This window comes from Fringilla coelebs (genome assembly GCF_963513975.1).
Source record: "Fringilla coelebs genome assembly, chromosome: 4".
In the NCBI taxonomy this organism is placed as follows: Eukaryota; Metazoa; Chordata; class Aves; order Passeriformes; family Fringillidae; genus Fringilla; species Fringilla coelebs.
In genome coordinates, this window is record NC_140032.1 from 24,051,663 (window position 1) to 24,066,546 (window position 14,884).

At 37.8% G+C, this 14,884-nt stretch overlaps 1 protein-coding gene across 2 annotated transcripts in view; it reads left to right on the plus strand.

Annotated features, from left to right (window-relative positions):
• Positions 1–808: 808 nt before the first annotated feature.
• Positions 809–14,884, plus strand: part of SLC30A9 (solute carrier family 30 member 9) — a 28,663-nt gene continuing 14,587 nt past the window's right edge. The window contains exons 1-10 of one of the 2 annotated variants that reach the window (XM_084204677.1): positions 809–1,038; positions 2,837–3,013; positions 5,371–5,433; positions 8,174–8,273; positions 9,054–9,146; positions 9,369–9,451; positions 10,501–10,559; positions 11,251–11,318; positions 12,624–12,726; positions 14,506–14,561. In XM_084204677.1, coding sequence (XP_084060803.1) covers positions 942–1,038; positions 2,837–3,013; positions 5,371–5,433; positions 8,174–8,273; positions 9,054–9,146; positions 9,369–9,451; positions 10,501–10,559; positions 11,251–11,318; positions 12,624–12,726; positions 14,506–14,561 — 899 coding nt within the window. In that variant the 5' untranslated portion in view covers positions 809–941. The remainder of the gene's footprint in view (positions 1,039–2,836; positions 3,014–5,370; positions 5,434–8,173; positions 8,274–9,053; positions 9,147–9,368; positions 9,452–10,500; positions 10,560–11,250; positions 11,319–12,623; positions 12,727–14,505; positions 14,562–14,884) is intronic. The other variant, XM_084204676.1, reaches the window with a different exon arrangement.

Genomic DNA, 14,884 nt, shown 5'->3' on the forward strand with positions numbered 1-14,884 from the left:
AGGGAAAGACAATGGTGAAGGGTCTGGACCATAAGTCTTGTGGGGAGATTTTGAGGGAGCTGGGGGTATTTATCCTGGAGAAAAGGAGGCTCTGGGGAAACCTTACCATTCTCTACAACTGCCTGAAAGGAGGTTGTAGCCAGGTAGGAGTCGGACTCTTCTTTCAGGTAGCAAATGACAGGATGAGAAGACAGTCTGAAGCTAGGCCAGGGAAAACTTAGATTGGACATCAGGAAGAATTTCTTCAAAGAAAGGGTCATTAGACATTGGAATGGGCTGTCCAGGGAGGTGGTGCAGCCACCGTCCCTGGAGATGTTCAAGAAAAGACTGGCTGTGGCTCTTAGTGACATGGTCTAGTCGACAAGGTGGTGTTCAGTCATAGATTTAACTCGATGATCTTGGGGGTCCTTTCAACTAATTGTTTCTGTGACCCTATTAAAAAATTCTCTAATGTGTGTTTCAGCTGTGCTAAGAAATTCAACGCGCGTACGTTTGTTAAAGGTAGCCGTATGTATTACCCTCCACCAGGCACGGTAACAGAGCAGGGGCCGCTTCCCGGGGCCGGGCCGCTTCCCGGGGCCCGGCCGCTTCCCGGGGCCCGGCCGCTTCCCGGGGCCCGGCCGCTTCCCGGGGCCCGGCCGCTTCCCGGGGCCCGGCCGCTTCCCGGGGCCCGGCCGCTTCCCGGGGCCCGGCCGCTTCCCGGGGCCCGGCCGCTTCCCGGGGCCCTGCTCTCCGGGCCAGGCGCAGGCGCGGCGGGCGGGGCGGGTGAGTCAGCGGCGGCCCCGCGGTGCCCCCGCACATCCGGGTGCCGGGGCGCCGCCCACCGCCGGCCTCCGGCCACCGCCGCCGCCCGGGGCCAGCGGGGCTCCGCCGCAGCCGCGCCGGCCTCCGCCGATGCGAATCGCCGCCCGCCTGCCGGCCGCTGCCGAGCGGCCGCCGCCATGATGCCGGCCCTGGCCGCCCAGCGGCGGGGCTGCCGCGGCCTCTACCGCCTGTACCTGCGGTGCCAGGCGGCGCCGCGGCCCCGCGCCTGCCACGGTGAGTCCTGCGGGGCCCGGGCCGCTGCGGCGCGCCGCGCCGGCCGGGGCTGGCACGGAGCTGTGACGGAGCTCCGCGTTCGCCCGGGGCACAGCGGGTGCCGGCGCTCGCAGGCGGGGATGGCAGCCGGGGTCCCTCCCGAGGCGGTAGCACCGCTCCCGGCCGCGGGCACCCGCCGTCCGGGGAGGGCCGGCTGCCTTCTGAGGGTCGGCTGTAAAAAGAAGGAAAAGGCGCAGGTGTTTTGCGAGCGCAGCGCGGGCCCGGCGTGTCCCCGGCCGGGCTGTGCCGGCCCGTCTGACGTACAGCAGGCGCGTCATGCCCGTGCCGGGCCGAAGTTTGCAGGAATTATATAAAATACAGCACGGGCTTACAGGGCTTGTGTTGGTGCGAGGAGCGAGCTCTGGCTTGTCCTTTAGGCCACAGATCTCAGGGAATTTGAATTCCGAGCAGTTCTCCCCCTTTTTGTGTAGTCACGGTTAAATTGCAACAAATGCTCTTTGTTTTAGCGGTTTCTTGAGCGTGCATGAATTAGTAGGAAAAATGCCCTCTAAATGTGCTGATTTAGCTTCCCCTTTTTAACTCCTCCTGCATCACCAAAGCTTAGGAAACAGCACTGCTCATCTTGTACCACGTGTTTAGTGTAGGGTTTTATAAATTTGTAATCAGTAAGTTCAGTGTGCTGTGTTGAGTTCGGTATTAAGGGCTTTTGTCACATTGCGACAACTGCCACTAAGAGCTGTCCTTTCTTGGGGAAATTTTTTCCTTCAGTAAGGTTTAGGTCAGTGCATGTAGACATGCAGGTGTGCAGAAGACTAAAAACAAGGAAAGCTGTTGATACTTTTACGGAATAGACAGTTCTGTAAAATATATTTTTTTTGTGAGAGCTTTGTTATTCATGGTTAAGTGGTGATGCTTTGAATGACTTTATTTATTGGCACCTCTTAATTATTTTTACAAATGTATTTATTTTTTAGTGAGTGCTTTACAAAGCAGACAGTTTCCCTGCTGCATTTCTCGTTGGAGGTGTTATTTACCCTCTCTACAGAAGTATTGTGCTCCCTAAAAGAAACTGATTGCTAATACAGGTTGGTCTGTACTGCAACTCTGCTTTTGGCTAATCTTTTGAGATAGAAGATTGCCTACCCAGAGTGGTTTCTCAATGGAATTTTTGCATATTTATCTTGTAATTTGTCTCTTGTGAATGCTGCAAAATTTAAGACACTTCCCTGTAAAATGTTTTGTACAATGTTTGCTTTTCTAGGTGAATTCTGTAGCAACTGTATAATTTGCACACTGTTCAGTTTCTCTTCACTGGTAAGCCGTGATTTGTACGGAGTGTGCACAGAGTGAAATGAAATGGCAGCACTGGCTAATGGTTTTGTAGTGATCTGGATTTGTTCTTTTATCAATATATGGTTTTTAAAGGCTTTGAGGCAGTATGACTAGAATGAGACAATGTATCACAAAGCCAACCTTGTCAAATAGCTTTGGTTTCGGTTTGGTTTTTTTTTAACCCTTAAGATCATCCAGAAGTCTGTGGGAAAAATGCATACTGGAGTGTGGGACAAACCCCCTAGTGTCAGAATGAAATTTAAAAGTGGATGTTTGAAGGGAGGTAGTGAAAGCATGCTGTGTACTCTCATTTTGTAATTTTACCCATAAATGTGGGTAAAATGAGTGCAGGTCAGTACTTACAAGCTCACTTTCCATAACTTTTGCTGCCAGAGCAGGACCGCTTTTCCGTCTTTTTCCTTCCAAAATGGCTGCCTGAAACAGTTTTTTTCCTTCCCCTTGTTAGGATGGAAAGTTTCAACGAAAAGTGGGAGCCTGTCTTATATTCTGCCATGTAATCGCCTGCCTGTGCAGTTGATGAGCCAAGTGAGAGTTTATACCTCCAATGGTCAGAAGAAAGATCTTGGATCAGAAGATACAAATGGATCAGCCCGTGGAGAAACCCTGCAAAAAGTTGAAACAGGTAGTCCTAAGCTACAATAAAGAGTATTTATAAAAATGCAAAAGCTTGGTATATTTGCTGATGACAGTTTTTTTAATTATATGATTTTACAGCTGCAGAATTCTTAGTATTTTTGGTTGTGGGCATCTATATAGGAAATTCAGATAAGTGGGGAGGAATGCTGAAATTTATGTCTTTGTCATTCTGATATTTTAAGGGTTTAAGTTTAGAGTAATCAAATTTAAAGTGGTGATGGAAGAAATATGGATGTTGAAAGGGCTTAAGTAATTTAAGGGATAAGAAATGGGATGTATTACTCATCTTTCACAACTTTGCTTGGTTTTTTTGGGTTTTTTTGTAGTATTTCTGGTGTGTTGTGTCAAAGAAATTAATGATAAATATTGAATGAGTCCCACTATTGAGCATTGTGGCATCTCAAGGCCAGGCTATAAATGACTGGTAAAGAGGGTTGAGCTGTTTCATCTGCTGTAGCTTTCTAATCTGACAATTGTTAGAGCTGCAGCATTCACATTAAACATTTGATACAGTGTGCATAACCTGACCCTCCCTGCTGTTCGATTGTCGATCTGGTGCGTGTTAGGTGCTTGTGAAATTCAGAACTGTCTTGTTCTTGCTTCATTGTAACATCCTCTATTTTTGATGCTTGTTAACTGTGGGACCGCACAGATACAGGCTCGCAAGACTGTGCTTAGGAGATAACAGATGCTTTTCAAAATGAAAGCTCTCTTTCTTTGTGCTTTTGTCTACAATGGAGTGGTCTTCTAAAGAAAATTTCCTTTTCCTTGTCAGGATAGCAGATATTTGTTCCTTCTTTAGTAACTTGTAAATTCCTGGGGCTTGCAACAGTCTTTAAAAGCTAGTAACTGTAGCCAGCTAAGAGGATTACATTCTGATGTTTGGAAGTACAAAAGTGACTCTTAAACATTGTTCAGTCTTGAAAGTTCTACTATACCAACCTCTACTTGTCTGAAAAGCAGTGATTGTGAATGGAAGTATTCTGTATCCTTTTTCCTCAATGATGCACTGTGACTTTGTTCTGCCGAAGTAGTGAACTTTGGAAGGGTACTTGATGTACATAGATCGCTGTGCATGGGTATAACCTTGGTATTTTTGTGCCTTCCCAGGTAAGAAAAGAAAGGAAAGGAACAACAAAGGAATTTTGTTTCTTTTGTTTTCAAGTGAAAGGGATGACTGTTTAAGGAATGTTAGTTAGTTATAATGCAACCTTATTTGCTATGTACTAAGATCAACTTCATAAATTTATGAATTTTTTTTTTTCAAAAAAGTATCCTTGAATTATTAGCTGTAGTTCTCAGTTGCTTTTAGGACATTAACTAATTGCCTTATTGAAACATAGTTATGTACTCCAAGCTTCAAGAGAATCTAATCTGATCTTTAAATAATTTAAGTACTATGTTAGGCTAGGAGTACCTCATTACTTAACACTAACTTGCTAAAAAAAAAAATCTTAATTTAAAAAAAAATATCACTTTGAATAAGGTAATTTTTAATTTTGTGAATGATTATGAATGTCTGGCAAACCTCCAATGTTATAGAGTGGTAGGGCACAAAAGAGTGGGTATATTGGTTTGACATGTTAGAACCATAAGGTTTTTGTTCTGAAAGCTATGTTGAGATGTATGAAACAAGGATACAATATTTGTTTGAATTTCCAAGTAGTACTTCTGATTTCTAATTAGAAATCTCGCTAAAATTACTGGAATTTGTAGTTTTCCAAATATTAAGATTCATTTCACTGTTGTAAGTTATATTTTTTGGGTTTTTTAATAGAATCATATCCTCAGGTTTCAAAACCAGCTAAAAGACTTTGTTTTTGTTCTAGCTCCAGCTTGTTACCTATGAGTTGTGGATTTTAGTTTAAATATTTTGTGTTTTAAGGAGCTAACTTTTTGTAAATGAAGAAGCTTCCATGCCTTAAAATTGAATTCCAGCTTGGAAGCTCTGGAACACTCTGATATATAGCAGCCATAGGCCATATAGAATTAATTATATTTACTAACCAAAAGTTTTGCATAAAACTTGTCCTAAACCAGAAGTGCACTGTTGAAATATTTTTTTTTAAATTTGGGGTGCTTTTTGAAGTATGTTACAAACTGTTGCTCTTCTGCAAGCTGCTAGTAGAAGTTTATTGATCAATGCTATATTAAATATTTACTTTTGTTATTTTTTTGTTTCTGTCCTTTGAGAGTTTTAATGTTGGAAATTTGGCAAAGGCATTTTCTAATTGTCAGGGTGCAGTGCAATATTGAGATATATTCTAATGTCAGTCAAACTCTTAACTAAAAAGAGAACTAGGTACTTCTGTATTTACAGTGAGCTTTAATTTTATTTTACAGGACAAGATACAACCAATGCAGGCCAAAAGCAGTCTTCACCTAAACAGCCAATCCAAGTAAAAGGTAAAGAAATACTTAGTTAATTGGAATTTTACTGCTGTTTTACTGCTGTCAAAAAAAAAAGTGTAAGGAAACTGTGACTCCTCTTCAGTTGTGTAAGCAAGTTATGTGAATAGCATTTAAAACACACTTGTGTGCCAGCTTTGTTTGGTGCAGTTTGTTTGAAAATGACTCATAAAAAATCAAACCTAGCAGTATTCCTTCTAATTGTTCACTCTTCTGTGTTTGTTTGTAGTTTTCACTTAAGCTGCAGAGGTTATCAGGAAAAGACTGATTTGTTTTTTCATGTGTTGTTGCAGTCTGTCCTCCTTGCGTGTTTTTAGTCATGTCCATTTTCCCTCTCAGACTTAATGTGGCTAAGCTGAACACTTGATCTTCCCTGTTCCTTGTTCTAAGTCTTCCTCTGTTCTTTCTTATTACTGAGTTAATCTAATCAGTGTTGCTTCTAAATATATTTTGACCACATGAACTGCCTAATCTGAGTTCTATAAAATTCCCATTTGTGTGTAGTAATGTGGCGGGCTTGGCCCTGGCAGGACACCAGGTGCCCACCAGCCTGGTCTATCACTCCCTTCCTTAGCTGGATAGGGTAGACAAAATGTAATGAAAGGCTTATGGGTTGAGATTAGGACAGGGAGAGATCACTCACCAATTACTGTCATGGGCAAAACAGATTGGACTTGGGGAAAATCAGTTATTTTATTGCCAGTCAAATCAGACTACAGTACTGAGAAATAAAAACTAAATCTTAAAATATCTTCTTCTAAACCGTCACTTCTCCTGCTTTTTTCTACTTTCTCATCCCCAGGGCACAGGAGGATGTCAGTCTCTTTAGATTTATTGTCTCTTAGTGTATGCGTGCAGGGGGAAAATGCAAGATAGGAGAAATTTCTGTGAAATAATTGTGAAAATAGATATATGTTTCAGTAAGAGTTTTCCCTCTCTTAATTAAAGATGTGCAAAGAGAAATGTTTATGTTAAGGGTTTTGCTAGTGTCTTGAAAGTGGAATTCTAGTCTTTAAATGCTTCTCTGGCTTGGAAACTTACTGCTCCAAGTATTACTAACTATTAGAAAGACAGTAACGTTTTTAAAGGCTCACTAATCTTAAACATGCTTTCTAAAGTGTTTTATTTACATCTTCTTTTGTTGAGCTTGTCTTTCTTTTGGAAACACCAAATAGGGTTTTTTTCCCCTTTCATATTTACCACAGTTTTATACAGTTATTTGAACTAGGAGTAGGATTGTTGGTATACTGTGCAATATACAATTACAGTACAATATATACAATGTACAATATACAAATTATTTTAGTGAAATTTACCTGTATTTCTGAAAGGTGAGTTAGTAAGTTTTTGATAAATCCATAGGTTGTTTTTTAGTAAGGTTAATATGATTTGGGTGTTTATTTATTTTAAATAAAAGATGGGAAGTGTTCTTGATTAAAAATGATCAGTCTGTTCTAACCTTAGTAAATCACGTACTGTTTTTAGGAAATATCTAAAGTTTTTTTCATCACCTTCACTCAGGAGCTTTGTGGGTTGAATGTGATTATTCAGGGACTTAAAAAAATTCTCCAAGTTCAAAGCAGATGAGAGAAATCAGATTATTATGATAAATATTGGTACTGGTGCTGTTAATACGTCATGGAGAGTCAAGCAGTGTATTTTACTGTTAAGCATCAAAACAGAAATAAGGCAATGTAGAACTCTGGAAAAAATTTTCTCAAAGTCTTTAAAAGCATTATTTTTCTGTAAGTATCCTGTGACTTAAGGAGTAGTTTTGGACCAGCTATAGAAATCGTATAAACCCTGTCATTTGCAAGAAGTTCATGTGTTCTCTAAACTCTTCTCACCAGTAGAATCTGAGCTTTTCGTTTTAAGTTGTATTCTGTAATGTTAGTTCCATTACAGTGTTAGGTGTGTTATATTTTTCTGAATGTAACTAGTCTTCCAGTAAACATGTTTTTAATGCATATTAGTGTACAGTGATTTACATTTGAGAATAAGATGAAGTTATGCACATACAGAGACGTAGAAAATAATAGCATGTTTAAAATTCCATTTATAATTTTTCTGAATATGTGTGGTATTCTTTTCCTTGTGCATGAAAATCTGATGTGATAAGAGTACATCTTCCAGACATAAAAAGCATTATAAATAAAGCTTGTATGTTTTTAATTGTTATAAATGCCCAATGTTAAGAGTACTAAATTTGAACATAATAGTTGAGAAAAATTATGTATACAGTTTGTCTCATTTCTCTGTATCCTCTGCAAAGGTCAAAAGTCTTATCTGCAGAAAGTGGACTTGATTTTTGGAAAAAATAGAAATGGAACAGTCTGTTGCTGTTTCAGTTGTTAGACCAAGGGTTTCCAAATGGCAATATTTGAATGAAACAGCTTTTTTTCAAAGGATTTCCAAATGGCCATATTTGAATGCTATTTATGTAGCCAAGCACCATCTCTGGCATCAAAGTTGGAGAAGTAGCTGACTGTGGCAGTTAGGTTTGAGAACCCTGAACTGCAGCTTAGAAATCAGCAGTTTTGGAGGTGAATCATTCTACCTTACTCATTTCCACAATGAGGAAGATACCTTTCTCTTCAGTGTCGATTTTCTGTATCACTGACACTGTTTTTCATATTTCCACTAAGAGATATCACAGTATCACACTAGATTGAATTAATTTTTGAAGTTTCTGCTGTAGTTTCTATGAGTGACTTGTGTATCTATTTTTTTTTTTGAGTGAAACCAGTCCTTAAAAAAAGAGAGTATGGACCAAAATACACACAGAATAACTTCATCACTGGAGTCAGAGCAATAAATGAGTTTTGCCTTAAATCCAGGTATGATGGGTTTGAGTTGAGATTTAAATTCTGAATATTTGTTCATATGTGCATGAGAAGTAATTGTGATTGTAGAGTGATTTTGCACAAATTTTTCTAAATGTTTTTGTGGTGTACATAGTTGTAAGTGGCTGAAGCTAGTTCTTGCTTAGTTTTACAGTGGACTAGGAGCTTGCACTTAATATTCACATTTCAGTACTTGCTTCTTAAAGTAGTTGATTTGTACTTATGAGACCATAAATCTACTTGGGGGGAGACACCTCTGGTCCTCCTGTTTTTATATAATGCTGTAGATGCCCTAATGTGTTGCTCAGTACAGGAAATTGTATCTGTTTTCCCAAGTAACTTTGTTATCTTCAGCCTTTTGCAGCTTGTGCTGGGAGTGTAAATTTTGGGATTTTATACATGACTGCTGATTTCCATTTAGGGAGGCTAATTCATAATGCCTCTTGTTTAGCATATGTGCACATTATCAGTTACATACAGATTATTCATTGAATGTTTTATTATTTAGTCTTTTAATTATTTGTCTTCAGAATGAAGTATTTCATAGTATAAAGACATGATTTGGACTTCTGGATGTGAAAAATAGTAGTTTTCAATGGCCTGCTAGAGATCACTTGCTTCATGCTGTCTGTTCTATTTGAAGTAGACAACTTCACTTTTTTTTGTACAACAAATTAGTACTATCAAAATGGTGGATCATCACCCAGACATAAAAGTCAAATTAGGACAATATGATCCTTTTCTTACACTAAACTCTTTGTCCACTTTCCTTAGTGATTTAGACCAGCTGAGAAAAATTAAACGACGAAGTCCCCATGATGACACTGAGACTTTCACGGTGTACCTGAGATCGGACGTAGAGGCAAAGTAAGAACATTTACAAAGGATGATATGAGAGAGAGAAAAAAGTTTTAAAAGTCAGGTTTGCAATGTGAAAGGGCAGTATTGTTTTCCATTTTCTATCTGAACATATGTTATATCCTGATTATTATAATTAGATTGTGTATAAAAAATTCAACAGTATGGTTTTTGCTTGAAAAAAAAGTTGCATGAATAGAAACATTTTTAAGATACTTTTACTTCATGCAGGTCTCTTGAAGTTTGGGGTAGTCCAGAGGCTCTTGCCAGAGAAAGAAAGCGACGTAAAGAGGCAGAGATCAAGTACAGAGAAAGTGAGTATAGAGTTTTCAAATACCTTGAAATGTCACAAGAACTATGATTGTTAGGAATCTACAAGATAGTGTAAGATAGGATGTAAATTTGTAACTAGCAATTGCTGACTAGGTTATGTGGCATAATCTTAGAGTAAAAATTTACTATCTATGCAAATACAGTCTGTTACAATCTTGCAATTTATCACCTTTGTGATACTGAAAGAACATATTTCCGGTGGAGATCTGTAGACATACTCTTGGGGCTTTCAATTTTTAGAAATATTTTACATTTTCAATGCTTTTGCATTTTATCTAATTGAGAATTTTGAAAAGAGTTAAAACTGATCCAAATCTTTATACCATGCCGCTACTCATTAATTCTTTTCTTCTGAAAAGATTTCAGCTTGCCTTGTGTTTCAGAAGTGCCCTCAATTTTTTTTTTTTTTTGTGTGTGTGTAATATTATTTTTGTTATCCTTGCTGGTATTATTAAGAACATGTACAGCCAAATCAGTAGTTTGTGATGTATTTGAATCTGTCTAGTCAGTTAAAATCACACAACAGGCAATGCTGCTTCAAGATACTTAGTCTAGTTGAGTACTTAAAATGAGAGGTCAATTTTTTTTTGGAACTGTTGTGCCACTGGAATGCCCTTCTGTCAGAAAAGGCTAGAACTGCAGACACCTGTTAAGGTATCTATAAGTGTACTGAAAGTGGAGTCAGGAGCCTCAAAATTTTTATTGACCTGAAGAATAATTTTTGGATATAAACAAAATTTTTGGAGATAAATAAAATGAATTTGCAGAAGTATATTTTGAGTTTTTTCTCTGTGCTTTATCATTTGTTGGTAGAAATGGTAACAATGTGTAGGATCATAACAGATTGTATTTGGCATTTTGCATGAGTATATAACAACATCTGTTTCTGATTAACAACATGAAGGGAGGAATTCTTTCATAGATCATCTAGCTCTTATTAGAAGTTGGCTGCTACATAAACAAAGTAGACTTTAATTCCTGAAGCTACTGGTTGCTAGTACATATTCACAATGCAAATTTTGTGCTGCAGATCTGTTTAGAAACCAGAGGCTGTTGTGGGAATACAAGGAATTCTTTGGAAATACTAAGGTAAGGTCATTTTCTAGTGTTTGGCTAGAAAAGTGTAGTGCAATGACACCTTCTGAAGGAAAATTTGTGTAACTGACTATTACTGGAAGATTTTTTTCATTGTAATATATCAAATCTATATCTGATTGTTATGCAGTAGTAAATGGTGTGATGGCAGCTTGAATGGGTTCCTACTGTGACAATGTGCAATCCACCAGTAAGACAGTTTTCTTTCAGTTGTCTTCTTGTCAAAATTGCAGACGTACTCACGATTTCAAGTAGAGCCTATTACTATGTGTAGTGAATATATTTTTAATTTAAAAAACCTAAGTATTTTTCTTTAAGAAAAAAGACCCTAGAAGATGATTGCTTTTGTCTATGCACTGCTGGCCCTTCCTTTTTGCTGAAGTAGACACACAATCTAGATCCAGGTGGCTGGGTGTACAGAATGATTCCTTAGTGGGCTCTGGGCCTTATGGCTGCAGTGGCCTCTGCTGGAGACTTCATTGGATGTTTATCTCTTTAATGGCCAACCATTTGTAGAAATGCATAAGACCCAGCTGCAGTTTGTCTGAACATCTAGTAGTAAATTAGTTGCCTTCAAGAACTTTTGCAATACAGGGCAGTGCAAAGTTTTTTATTTAATTTGTATAGTAGGTATCTCATGAGATCAAGATTTAGTTATTAAATAAACTGTTATTTCTTTGTGTAGCCACGCTCCAGTACAGCAGCTATGTTTTTCAAGGGACCAGGGAAGGTGGTAATGGTAGCTATTTGCATGTAAGTAAAAAAAAAAACAAAAAAGAGTTTTGTTTATGCAAGAAAAAGTAATTTATTTATATTATCCTGGAAATAGTAACAATGTGTGTATTTAAGATAAAGATGCCTGTGTCTGTAACTAAAGTTAATAGATTTATTGGTTTATTGTTGATAGGAGTTTATGTGAATACATTGATCAATACATAGAGGTCAGGGATTGAATATATCTCTGATGAGTGAAGAGCAATTTTTTCTGAGTGTATCGCCCGATATAGTTTCTTAAAGTAAAAACCAAAATTTTGAAGGATCTGAAGCAGCAGGTATTTAAAGTTGTCCATTTTTCTTGCTCCTTTTTAAGAGGAAGCTTTTCATATATTTTAAAGAATCTTCCATATGACCAACAGAAAAGAATTCACTTTTCTTTATACTATTCTTTTCTAATTGAAAGCTGCATTCTCAGAATCTGCTGGGTTTGTTTCTTCTAACTGGAATATAACTTCTGGCTCATGTTAAAATATGCCCCTAGAAGATTTTGTTAATAGTTTCTTATAACACTTAATTTATTTAGAGACTTAAAAAAATGGCAATAAATGAAACTCATGTTAAAAAATATAGAGGAGGATATTATAATTCTCTAGCCTGATTTCTGTGCAATAGGTTTGTAGCAATTAAACTACTGATTCTGATAATGTTTGAAGTGAGAATGTAGACTTGGACTTTGGTGTTAATAGTTACCTCTGTGCAACATTAGACGATGTTTACTCCAGTAAACCTGTTGCTGTAAAAATGTCTTTGCAATTCATACTGAACATCTTAATGGAGAAGTTCCACAGATAATTCTTACAGTGTAATCTAGTGACAGCCTTGTCTTCCTGTCTGTTGTCTCACATTTGTATCCTGCTGAGAATGGCTCAGACTGAGGATGAAGTAGGGAACCTTGCACTACAGTATTGGTGGAGGATGTGTAGGAGGCAAAGCATTGAAAAAATTGAAAAGGAAGTTGTAAAGACTTGTGTTCTCCCACTGGTAGAATACAAGAGAGTGTGATGGTAGTTTTCAGGAAGTGTAACTTATTTGGAACTGCTTAGAAGTTAATGATTACTGAAAAATAAATTGTGTATCTTTATCAAGTTTAGCTGAAAGGACTTTTTTCACAGTAACCATGCAGAAAATCTCTGTGAATTATCTGTTTGCACAGCTCTCTAATTATTAAACTGATATTTGAGTTGACCCCTTTCTGGCAGATAACATGATTGTACAGCACTTCTGGCTTTGCTGAAAATATTAAATATCAAATATTCTGTTATTTCTTCTCTTTGTTTTCAGAAATGGGTTGAATTTTTTCTTTAAGCTACTTGCTTGGGTTTACACGGGTTCTGCAAGTATGTTTTCAGAAGCCATACATTCTTTAGCAGATACATGTAACCAGGTGAGTATTTTTTTCCATTCTGCTAAAGTTAGTACTTGTAATAAAACTGGGAATACGGACAGATACTTACAGTAGTTGTAATGCATTTGAATAAAAAAAATAGGATGCTTCTAAATTTGTATTAATGTAAAAAGGAGAAGTCAGAATGTAGATTTTGAAGATTTTTAGGAATAAGTTGAAAGAGTGGAGTTGCAGCAAGAACTGTACTCAGCTAGTTCATGGATCATGAGTGGTACTTGAAACTAAACTGATTTTGGTTAGTGTTTTGGTTAAATGTTAACTAGAAATGCTTTTCCGGTCAGTTATTGTAATACAATGACAGACTTTGTTGCTTATTCGTCTCTAGGTAGAATAATGATGAGAATTTGAGCATCTTGTTTTCTTTTTCTATTCCTTGATTACCTATCAGCCTGTCACAGCACTAAGTAGCCACATACATGGCACATTTACTTTGAGAAGTGGAGTGGCAGGCTTGGAATTTGACATATAATATTAATGTGCAGGGATAAAATTAGTGTTGTTTTTTCCAGTGTTTTCTAAAGTGTGCTTGATGCATATGTTATGAGACCTTGAAATGATATTCCAAGACCTTGGGGAAAAAAATCAACCCTTAAAGAAAGGGTTGATGGAAAGGCTCCAGCAACTCAAGCAAGAGGAGTCCTTGGGTAGCTTGTAACTCATAAAATGCAACAGTCTTGTGCTCCTCCATATTTGAGGAATCTATGGGACCTTAGAGCAGACTGAATATCTTGAAATGTCTATTAACATAGTTTTGGCAAACTTTTTGCTTGAGTTGGACCCAGTATGCTTCTCTGTCCAGAAAGACTAAGTTGACAACTCACATTTTGTTTGATGGTTTCACACAGCCTTTCAGCTGATCCAGATGTAAAGTGAATACAGGGGTACTCCTAATTCAACTGATAGGGCTGGCCTCCCCATAAATTTAAGTATTAAAGTGTGAGATTTTTCACTTAGCCAAGTGTGTACATGTATAGGTGAACCAAGTTCAATAGTGGTATTATATATATTGAAGAGCTATTCTGTTTTTTAAATATCAAACTTGAATGTTCCACTGAGATGGGGAGAGTTTGTTTTGTTTTGTGTAGTTTTGGGAAAAACACAGGAGAAACCTTGCTTCCTCAAAGCAGCTTCCTGCTGCTAAGACTAATTGTTACTATGTTTCATTATCCATAGTCTTAAACAAAACTCATGCTTTGCAAAATTCAGGTCTAGTTTTATAACTTCCTGCATCAACAACTTAATACATGTCTAATTAAATATATCCCAGGCAGGCAATTTAGATAGCAAGAGGTTATTTCTTCCTTCAAATTATGCTGACAAGTTGCAGTGCAAAGTTACTGCTTTAAATGTTGTCCTCACCCTACTATACCACAGTCTCAGTAAAGTTTCTCTTCAAGAGCGATTTATTTAAATAGCTTTGTTCCCTGAGCAACTTCATTCCTTCACACTGAAGCACAGCAACAACACTTGTGATTGCATGTAATGTTCATTTTCAGTTGCGATTCTAAAATTATAATTAACAGTAATTATATATACACACACCATATAATTGCATATATATTATATATGTAGGTATAACTAACAATTTTTTGGGAGTGGTAAATTTAGATGACAAATTTTGAGGATTATATTCCAGCTCTAATAAGATATCAGTAGCAAAACATATATGCAGTTCAACTAATTACATCTGCCTGTACCTTTCACGTTCAGTTAATACAGAAACTTTCTAATTTTTTTTTAACCTCTTGTCTTAAATAGGCATTACTAGCTTTGGGCATCAGTCAGTCTGCGAGGACGCCTGACCCTAGTCATCCGTAAGCTTTTTGAGTAAATAAAGATTTTGGTAACTACATATAGCAGTAAGATCAGTTCTTGTTTGTGCATCACCTTGTTGTTTTAATTTGCTGTTTTGTGCCATTTCTGAAACGTATTGTTTCTGATTTTACAACAGATAAAATAAGAAAAGAGTTTTCCTTCAAGCTCCTGGAGTTGGAGCTTCAATGGCTTGGTGCATATGTTGTTTTGTTGGGTTTTTTTGGTTTTTTTTTTCTTTTTTTTGGTGGTATGCTTTTGCTCTGTTTTATTTCATTTGTTGTTATTTCTCTAAGTTGTTATGGGCTCTTCTGCCTCTTCCAAC